At 35.6% G+C, this 10,553-nt stretch overlaps 1 protein-coding gene across 1 annotated transcript; it reads right to left on the minus strand.

Moving 5' to 3' along the window:
* Nucleotides 1–3,441: 3,441 nt before the first annotated feature.
* Nucleotides 3,442–4,401, minus strand: LOC123246330 (olfactory receptor 56-like). Its single transcript, XM_044675241.1, has one exon. It carries the CDS (start codon nucleotides 4,399–4,401, stop codon nucleotides 3,442–3,444), a length of 960 nt encoding a protein of 319 aa, XP_044531176.1.
* Nucleotides 4,402–10,553: the final 6,152 nt, after the last annotated feature.

The following is a 10,553-nucleotide window of genomic DNA, read 5'->3' on the forward strand; positions in this document are numbered from 1 at the left end:
AATAAAATAAAATGTATTGTGGAATATAGTGTAAGGTGATGGCCTAAACTTAATTTCTGTCATACTGCTTTCCAGTTTTCCTACCAGTTTTCCTAGCAAAGACTCCTTGCCTAAGAATTTGTTTTTCCTCATTTATAGAATAGTGGGTTAAATTCCATTGTTTCTGATTCTCCCTTGTCTAGTCCGTTCTTTGATTTACCTATTTTTTAATCAATGTAAAATTTTGATGACTGTTGCTTTTTAATTTGTTTAAAGTCTGGAAGTGATAGCCCTCCTTCTTCCCTACTTCTTTTTCCTTGGAATTTTAGATAGTTTGTTTTTCCAAATAAATTTAGCTATCATTTTCCCAAGTTCTATAAAGCATCATTTTGGTAACTTGGCAAGGCATTAAAAGTGAAATTTAACTTTAGTATTATAATTATTTTTATTACAATATCAAACTCAACAGAATTTCCCCTTGGTACATTGATTGCTATAAGCATTAAATGTATAATTTAACTTGGGAAATATAGTCATTTTTATTCCATTAGCATGGCCCCAACTGAATATTCCTCTAGTTATTAAGTTCTTAATTTTTTAAAGAAGCATTTTGTAATTAAATTGAAATAAGTCATTTGTGTGCTTTGATAGATTGATCCCTAGATATTTTATGCATGTGGTAGTTATTTGGAATAGGATTTCCCTTTCTATTACTGCCTCTTGGGTTTCATTATTATTACATGGAAATGCAGATGATTTTTGAGGGTTTATTTTGTAGTCTACAACTTTGTAAAACTGCACTTTTGGTAATAATGAGATATATCTTTTATTTTACAGTGTAGAAAGCTGAGCTTGGGACTAGCTGACTGTACTGAAAGAAGGGTGTCACCTCAGGGCTAGCAAGAAGAAAGCCCAAGTTGGCTGATTGTCCTTCAGTAAGCATCTCTATTCTGATAATTCTTACATGTAATTCAATTCCCAAATATTGCAAAATGAACCCATACATGAATTATAAGAGTTCGAGTGGTTTATTCAAATTCACATAACATTTTAGTGACAGAATCTGGATTAGCTCTACATATGAGATTTCTATTTTAGTTCAGACCTACTACACAAATGACCTTAATCCCTTCTACTCAGGTTTAAAATAAATTGGCAGAATGAAGATCTAGGAAAAAGGTCAAGGGTGACATACAGGCAGATTTCAAGTAGAACCTTGGCCTGAGTTCTTCTGGGCCTACTGTCATATTTCTCTAAAGTATGACATCTTGCTGAGAGCCACTCCGAGAAATAGGGTTTTTTGTCAGGGTCCCATCAAGGTCAATACAGATGGCAAAGCCCTGTGCTGATTCTTGTGGCCTGAAAATCAGGTCACAGGATGAATGGTTTACCCAATTGGACCACTCTGTGTGACTCCCTTCTGATCGACACTTTTTATTACTGAAAGTATTATAATCTAGATTTTTAGGATAGCCTCAAGTCCTATAGAAAGCCCCTAAGTACTCTATAGTAAACCAGCATTTATTGAGTTAATATATTCCTTTCCCTCAGCAGAAAATAGCAGGAGCTGCTTGTATCTTTTTCTCTCTGCTTTAAATGTCTCAAGGACAGGGCATGGCAGGTCCAAGCAAATTCCACTCTCACTTTAGTACCTTCCCATGCGGAAATATACCCAACAATCTTAGAGGCCCATTCTTTAACATACCTTTTGAAGTATGGGAAAGCTTTTACTAAAATAAAACTTAGGTAAATGAAGGCTTTGGTAACCTTGAGCACTGTCTCAACTGAGTATAATCTACATGAGAAAAAATTCGTGTTATATGCCAATTGTTATGTAATTCTTATATCCTTGAATTTCTATACAGCTTTGATTTTCAAATGTACTTTGTAGAAAAAACTGCTCTTGGAAAAATGTATAAAATAAAATACAAGCTCCGGGGCTATTGGAATAGTCATGAGCTAACGTGTTAGACTGATGGTTCTCAATTTCTGCTTTGTTCTTATTGCCAACGCCATCAGAGCCATTCAGATTCCTGTTAATGTGGAGTAGGCTCTCCACAACATCTAACTTTCTCTTCTTCTATAATATACTTTAAAATGTAATGGCTTTCAGGACAACCAATTGCATTTTTGTCAGTGCTTTGCAGAAACTATTCTCCACAATTCAAAAACAATTTCAAAAGTGAAATATTGAATTTGTTAATAAATAATGAGACATAGGGCCGTCAGGTTTTTCAGTGGATAGAGCACCAGGTTTTGAGACAGGAGATCCTGGGTTCCTATCTGTATAACCTGGGACAAGTCACTTAACTCCAGTTGTCTAGCCTTTACCTCACTTCTTCCTTGGAAACAATACTTAATATTGAGTCCAAAACAGAAAGTATGGGTTTTAAAAATAATAATATGTAGTGAGCATGGTACCATGTAGTTTTAATTAATTCTTTTTATTAAAATGAACTTATCTTTAACTAATTATCCAGTTGTTTTAATTGAACATTATTTTTTTTCAACCTGATTATAGTAAGGTTTGACACTTTATTCCATTTTTCCTCATCTCTTCTCTGAAGCCATCTACTGTCTTCACTAAAGTTCCTCACTGGTAGAATGCCTGAAAAGGGGGGCTAGGGACTGAGTGAATATGGGTGAAGGGTTAAAGTTTATGGAAGGGAGGACATAGAGATAGAACAGACACAGAGACTTGTAGAGTTTGAGCATAAAGTAAGTCTAACAGCGAGTTAGCTCTGGTGGAAAAGAGCTATCTCTTAGCCTGACATACTGATTTTTTATTGGGGTAACAACAGGAAAGGGGGAAGAGGAATTGATAATCAAATGGTGGTCTGACAAATTAATATTATGAGGTAATCATCACAAGATATAACCACTGGATCCTAAGATAACAGATAGCTAATGTCCAGATCAGGAGTTCTTTTGACCTAAGGCATCTAAGCTTGTCTGATACAAATGTTAAATGATTGTTATTGGCAAAACAAAGAGACTGAGATAACTGGTCTGTCTTCCCAAGTGTAACCTCTGGGATGGGTTGTAATTTCACAAGGTTTACAGTTTTAATTTGAACTCAAGGGCATAGCTGGTAAATAAGCACATTGCTCATAAGTGTGTTTCTTTTGAGTACCTCTATAATATTTTCAAGATTTATACATGCCTGGACTGCATGTATAAATGCACTCCTAAAACTCCTCGTGACTTTTTGGAAACATTGACATAACTCAGATGATGATTGTCACAAAATATGAAATAACATCAGAATTGAATTTTTTCCATAAAAATCTAAAATATGTCCCACAAGTTCAGTCCTGTGATACATATAGCTTAAGATCTGATATATGACAGGGGCACTAGGGTTTGTGGGAAAGTCAAGTTAGTTTTCTTCCATGATTTCAACATCATATAGTTAAGTATTCCAACACTCTTAAATAACCCAGGGACAATCCCTACCTCTAATCAGACTACCTGAACTGTCTCATTGCAGCATAGCCTGATCTTTCCCAGAAGTTTCCCCAATGCCCCCATTACATCTTTATTTCTCAAACTATAGATGAAAGGGTTCAAAGTAGGAATAAAAAATGTATAGAAGGCAGCTACAGTTTTGTCTACCCCAGGTGAGCGGTAGGAATGGGGCACCATGTAGATAGAGATCACTGTTCCATAAAAGAGTATGACTACTGCCAAGTGGGAGGAACAGGTGGAAAAAGCTTTCTTCTTGCCTTTTGCTGAAGTCATTTGGAGTACAGCCACCAATATTTGGGCATAAGAAGCAAGGATGATGAGAAAAGGGATCAAAAGCATCCCCACACAGCATACATACATTATTGTCTCAAAGGTTGTTGTGTCAGCACAAGCCAGGGCCAGGACAGCAGGAACCTCACAGAAAAAATGATCAATCACACGAAGACCACAGAAGGGAAATGTTAATGTCACTAAGCCCTGGATCAACCCATCCAAAAGACCCAAAAGCCATGAAGTAGCTGCCATTAACCAACAAACATGGTTTGTCATGATTGTAGGATATCTCAAAGGCTTGGTGATAGCCACATAGCGATCATAAGCCATGAAGGCCAGAAGAAAGCACTCACCACCACCCAGAGTGAGGAAAAAGAACATTTGGAAGCCACAGCCCACAAAGGAAATGGATTTCCTGCCAGACAAAAAATTCATAGCCATCTTAGGTACTGTGGTACATGCCAACAACATATCCATGAAAGAGAGCTGGCCCAAAAAGAAATACATGGGGGTATGGAGTTGGACTTCCACATATACTAGGAAGACCATGAGGCCATTACCCAAAAGGGTAAGAAGGAAGCTAATAAAAGCCAAAGAAAAGAGGAAGCAATGAAGTTCACTGGTGTTAAAAAGACCAAGAAGAAAAAAGTCAGTTTTAGATGTTTGGTTGCCCAAGTTCATGACTTTCACATAGGACCTGTAAAAATGAAAAGAGTTCCCAATGTTTCCAGGAGTCAGACCATCTACAACATTAAAGTTAAGCCTCTAACTCAGGAGAACAAGTTTAATCCACCCATCTATTTATTCAATGAATATTTATTGAACATCTATTATATGCAAAAAATATATATATTTGGTACTATGAGAAATACAAAAACTAATAAGACACAATTCTTGTCTTTAAGAAACTTACAAAAACAGAGTCAAAGAATCTTATAAATAAAGGGGAATTTAGAGGCTATCAAGCACAAGCCTCCTTCCCCCGCTCTCATTTTACAGGAGAGGAAAAGCAAAGTTAGGGAAAATAAGACAATTACACATAGAACTTAGGGAAGCCAGGTGACTCTGATAGATCACTGGGCCTGGAATCAGGAAGACTTATCTTCATGAGTTCAAATCCAGCCTCAGACATTTAATGGCTGTGTGACCCTAGGCAAATTACTTAACCTTGTTTGCCTCCATTTTGTCACCTATAAAATGAGCTGGAACAGGAAATGGCAAACCTTTCCAGGATCTTTGCCATGAAAACCTCAAATGGGGTCATAGAGAATAGGACATCACTGAAATGATTGAACAACCAAAAATACACAGAACTATAATATTAGGAAGGATGTGATCAGTTTCACTAGAGAAATGTAAGCAGAATGCTATGGGTATTTAGAAGAGGTGTAATATGATTAGAGATCAATAAGCAAGCTTATTTCTACTTCTACTTTAATTAAAAGCTTTATTACTGATATGATATGGTGAAGATAAGGGAGAAGTAGTTAAAAATGATTTTGAGGCTTTATGTGTGAAAGGGGAAATAGTAGAAAATGGGGGAGAAGGGGGTAGCATCTCTCATTTTTTTTTAAAGATATTAAAAGAAATTCTAGTTTTCTATGATGACCTCAGAAATGTTTCTAACTCATAGCTTGAGTATGTATTGTGGGCACTCATTCATTACTGTAAATATAGCACAAAAGGGAAAAGGAAGGGCAGAGAAAAAGGAATAAACATTTATAAAAGCATGTAGTATGTGCTAGGCATAGTGCTAATTAAGTCCTTTACAAGATTATCTCATTTGATTCTCATAATGATGCTGTGTGGTAAATGCTGTTTTTATCCCCATTTTACAATTAAGGAAACTGAGGCAAATGGAAGTGAAGTTACTTGCTCAAGGTCACAGAACTAGTTCGTGTCCAGCTAAAATCTGGATTTGAACTCAGGTCTTCCTGATCCCAATCTCAGGACTCTATCCATTACACCACCAACTGACTCAATATATCACCTGCTCTAGCATTGTTCCTAATACAAAGGAAGTATTACAACTTACATAAATGGAAAGACAATTTCCTGACATCTGACTTTGATCCCTTTACTGGCATTTTTCTCAACTGTATTGAAGAGGAAGGAGTTTTAATAGAAAGTAAAGGAGGGGATAAGCAACAAATTTTCTGAATTAGAAATGCATTTCTTCTTCAGGCAACTCTTCAAGAATATGGTATTGACTTACAATGAATCACTTAATTTTTTACTCTTAAACCATTCTCTCTTGTTTTCCATGTTAGTTGTACTTCCCCCATAAACTGTAAACTCTTCAAAAGTCAGCCTGCTATAGTGTTGAAAGTATCATAACTGATCAAGAAATATTTGGTCAATTGGTTTCATAGAAAAATGGAAAATGGTGATGTGAATCAAAAAGTCAAGTACTTTTTAAGCACCTAATACTTCCAGGTTCTTTGCTAGATGTTGGAGACACAAAGACAAAAAAGCAGAGACAGAAACAGGCCCTACTTCCATGAAATGAAGTTTGAATCACATGAATTCCTCTTTCTCCTCCCAATGTATTCCATGATACTTTGGATGCCACATTTCATCAGTGAAACTCGAATGAACCCCTAGAGATGTCCTAAAAATTCATTCATTCAACAAGTTTTTCTTAAGTACCTACTATATAATATTACTATTCTAAACATTATAGAGGGTAAAGCATAAAAATCGTTCCTATTCTGAAGGAGTTTATTATGTAATTAGACAAACAAAACAAACACACGCATAAAATTCAAAGCAATATGGTATCATGGAAAGAACACTGAAATCATAGCTATGACTCTTGCATTTTATTAGCTGTGTGACTTTGGGCAAAGAGATTCATCTTCTCTGAATCTCAATTTCCTCATCCTTAAAATGAAAATTATACTATTTGCACAATTCACACAATTGTTGTGAAGTCTAATAAGCCTAAGGGACAGAGGGTAAGCTCACAGGTGGAAGAGCTGGAGGGAAACAGAGCTCTCGGGCCTCCCCTTCTCTATACTCACTGAGGACATTCCTTGCTTCACCCACCCCTCCATCCAGCAGCCCAGTAGGAGCCCTTTCTCCCTTCCCTGTGTTGGGTAAGGGGGGAGGGGGCCTGGCACTCCAGCTCTAGAAAGTTTGCCATCCCTGGCCTAATCCTTGTCACTCTTCTACCTTAGAACTGATATTAAGACTAACGACTTAAGAAAAAAATTAAAAACCTAATGGGCTCCTTATACAACTACATAAAGTATAAAAGAATTTTGTGGGGAATAATAATTGAGCAAGATTATCAAGTTATACTTTTCAGGTGAAAAATTTTGACCAATAAGAACTTACCACGTTAGACTTAAAATATTATCAACTGCCAGTATATTTTATTATTTCTAGAATCAAACACAGACTTGACATATAAAGCCCTAAACAGCCTGGCTACAGTCTATTTTGTCATATCTTTTTCCCCTTATATTTTGGGTGGATTGGTGTTCTTGCCATTCCGCATATGTGCCATTCCATCTCCTCTCTGTGTTTTTGTACAAGTTGCTCCCTATGACTGAAGTTCTTCCTGCCTCCTTTCCTCCTCTTAGAATCCTTAGCTGACTTCAAAGTTTAATTCAAATGCTGTTCTCTACTCAGAGCTTTTCCTTGGATCCCCAAAATTTATTTGTATTAATTTTATATCTGTTTGTATTTACTTATATGTCAAAAATGGTGTTTCCCCCAAAATGAATGTAAGCCTCAAGAGTAGAGATTGTTTCATTTTTGTCTTTGTAGCTCTAGCCTTTAGCATAATGCCTTGCTCATAGTAAGCACTTAATAAATGCTTATTGATTAAAGAATAAAGTCATCATAATTATCTGGACAAGATAATAGATAAAATATTATACATTTTATTATTTATAATATGTAGTTGTTCATAACAAAGTTAGTAAAAAACAGTAGAAACAGAATATACTAAAGATCAATTCACCATTTCATAGGAAATATTAAAGAAAGGAGTCAATCAATTATTTAGAAAACTAAATAACAATATGGTTAATAAGAGATTTACAATTATACCTAATGCTATGTTGTTGTTCAGTCATTTCACTTGGGTCTGGCTCTTCTTTTCCCAATTTAGGCCTTTGCCATGTTTTTCTCCAGCTCATTTTATAGATGAAGAAACTGAGGCAAGCAGGGTTAATTGATTTGCCTAGGGTCACACAGCTGATAAATGTTTGAGATTATACTATCTATCAGGTCTTTCTCACTGCAGGTGGGTCACTCTTCTACCCACTGCAACCCCTAGCTACCCACCTACTATCATACACCAAAAGAAATTCCAGCAAGAATTTTTATGGAAATTAAGTCATTTTAAAAAGAAACAATAAAAAATAGAGAAAATAGAATTACCATAACAAATGTGGAGACAAAATAAGCTCAACTTTCAAGCAAGTAGAGGTAATTATTGAAGATAAGGTAGATGGATTTGGTTATAGAATTTGTTTAAACTGAATGTTAAAAGCAAAAAGTGAAGGAATTCAGAGATAAGGAGTCCTGAGAATTATGAATATATAGACAAAAGCTGATTCCTATGAAGAAAGGTTCAGCATCAATGTTGACAAGATTTGTTTGCAAAGGCAAATTTTTTGTTGTGATGAAATATTTAATAATTCACAAGACTGATTTATACTGAATCCTTCTATCAGAGAAATTGGCTTGGGGATGGAATTATCTGGCTAAGGAATTGAACTTCTCTTAATCTTTGGGAGATGTCACATAGCCCTTTAGTTTCTTACAGAAAAGAGGAGCCTTTTAGACTGAGAAAAGTTCCTAAAGAACAAAAATATTTCTAACCCTTATGTGAGAAGTCCTATGAATGAGATAAGGTCAGGAAGATACCAGAATAGGTTAAAAGCCAGTTCTCCTAGGAAGAAGGTTTCACATAGGAAGACAAGTTTTTAATCAACAAAGCAAATTCCTTTTCCACAAATCTTGTTAACTTTTGTAAGAATTTTGTTGTCCTGTGTGAAAACATTTATTGTCTCCTTTGTTTTTCGAATTCACTGAACTCTCATTGGTCTATTTACATTTAAATATACTCCTTGAGCTGCTAAGAACCCAAGCAGTTTTGCCTTAAGCTGCTCTCCAATACTCTGTGTTTCTATGTCTTTTTTACTATGGGTCCCTAATCTCTGATTTAGGCCCTCATTTTCCAGTCCTAAGTTTCCCTCCACAGGTCAGAAGAATCCACTCCTGTTTTGCTAACAGCTGGTCTGTAGCAAAAAGTAACAGATTGATTAAATTTCTTAAATGTTTACATTGAAAACTTCAAATAAAAATGTGATAGCCCTAATGTCCAGGGAACTGATAAAAAACAGCCACAACAACCTATAAGAACAAACTAGAATTACTAATGGATAGCAAATATAGAGAACATTTATAAGAGAGTAATGATATTGTAAGTAGATGCTTATAGATTTATTTAACCTCATTAAGATTCAAGGAAATATCCATTAAAATATACATAGCACAGCGGGCAGCTGGGTAGCTCAGTGGATTGAGAGCCAGGCCTAGAGATGGGAGGTCCTAGGTTCAAATCTAGCCTCAGACATTTCCCAGCTGTGTGACCCTGGGCAAGTCACTTGACCCCCATTGCCTAACCTTACCACTCTTCTGCCTTGGAGCCAATACATAGTATTGACTCCAAGACGAAAGGTAAGGGTTTTAAAAATTAATAAAAAAATATACATAGCACAGCACTACTTCACACATCAAATTATCAGAAACAAATAAATAAATAATGAATGAATGAATAAAAACAAAAAAGTCAATGAGAGTAAGGCACAGAATGGGAAAATATAGTAAACTCAAATGTTCCTAAATCAACTAAACCTTGGTACATTATTTCTTTAGGAAAACAAAACTTACCCTGTGACCCTGCAGTACATTGAGATTGATAGATGGGGGGACAGATAGGTGGCTCAGTGTATTGAGAGACAGGCCTAAAAATGGGATATCCTGGGTTCAAATTTGATCTCAGATACTTCCTAGCTCTGTGATCCTGGGCAAATCATTTAATCTCAATTGCCTAGTGCTAGCTTATACATTTTTCTACCTTGGAACCAAGACAGAGTGTTGATTCTAAGAACAAAGGTAAGAGTTTTAAATAATTTTTTAAAAAGAATGATAGGCAGTTAAGATGGTACGGTGGGTTGAGTTCTTAGGACTTTGTGTTGGGAACACCTGAGTTCAAATGTGACCCCAGACACTAACTAGTTGTATGACCTTGGGCAAGTCACTTAATTTCTGTTTACTTCAGTTTCTTCAACTGTAAAATGGGAATAGTAATAGCATTTACTTCCCTTGATTTTTGTGAGGATCAAATGAGGTAATATTAATAAAGTGCTAGGCACAAAGAAGGCCCTTAATAAGGACCTGTTTCCTTCCTTCCTAGAAAATGCATCTCTAAAAGAAATGATTAAAATTTAAATGTTTTTATACTTTTCTTAGCCTGGAAAAATAAATATAGCTTGAATTCCCAAAGTTAGGACAAAAGTGGAATGAACTGAGATATGTCTAAAGACATAAAAAATGTGGGGAAAAAACTAAAACAAATTATGTAAAGCCAAAACAAAATTATAATAATTTATAAATTGACAATGGCTACACATACAATAATAACAAAAAGTATTCTCTTATATTTGTGAATCAAGAGATTGTATTGAAATTTTGAGAGAGACAGTTATGGCTATTATTGGCATATTTAAGGAGAAGAGGTCATCAAGGATAGAGAAATGGCTGAGAAGTCAAAATTACATGGGTTCAAAATCCTCCCTCAGAAACATATTAGA

The sequence above is a fragment of the Gracilinanus agilis genome, chromosome 4 (genome assembly GCF_016433145.1).
Source record: "Gracilinanus agilis isolate LMUSP501 chromosome 4, AgileGrace, whole genome shotgun sequence".
Classification (NCBI taxonomy): Eukaryota; Metazoa; Chordata; class Mammalia; order Didelphimorphia; family Didelphidae; genus Gracilinanus; species Gracilinanus agilis.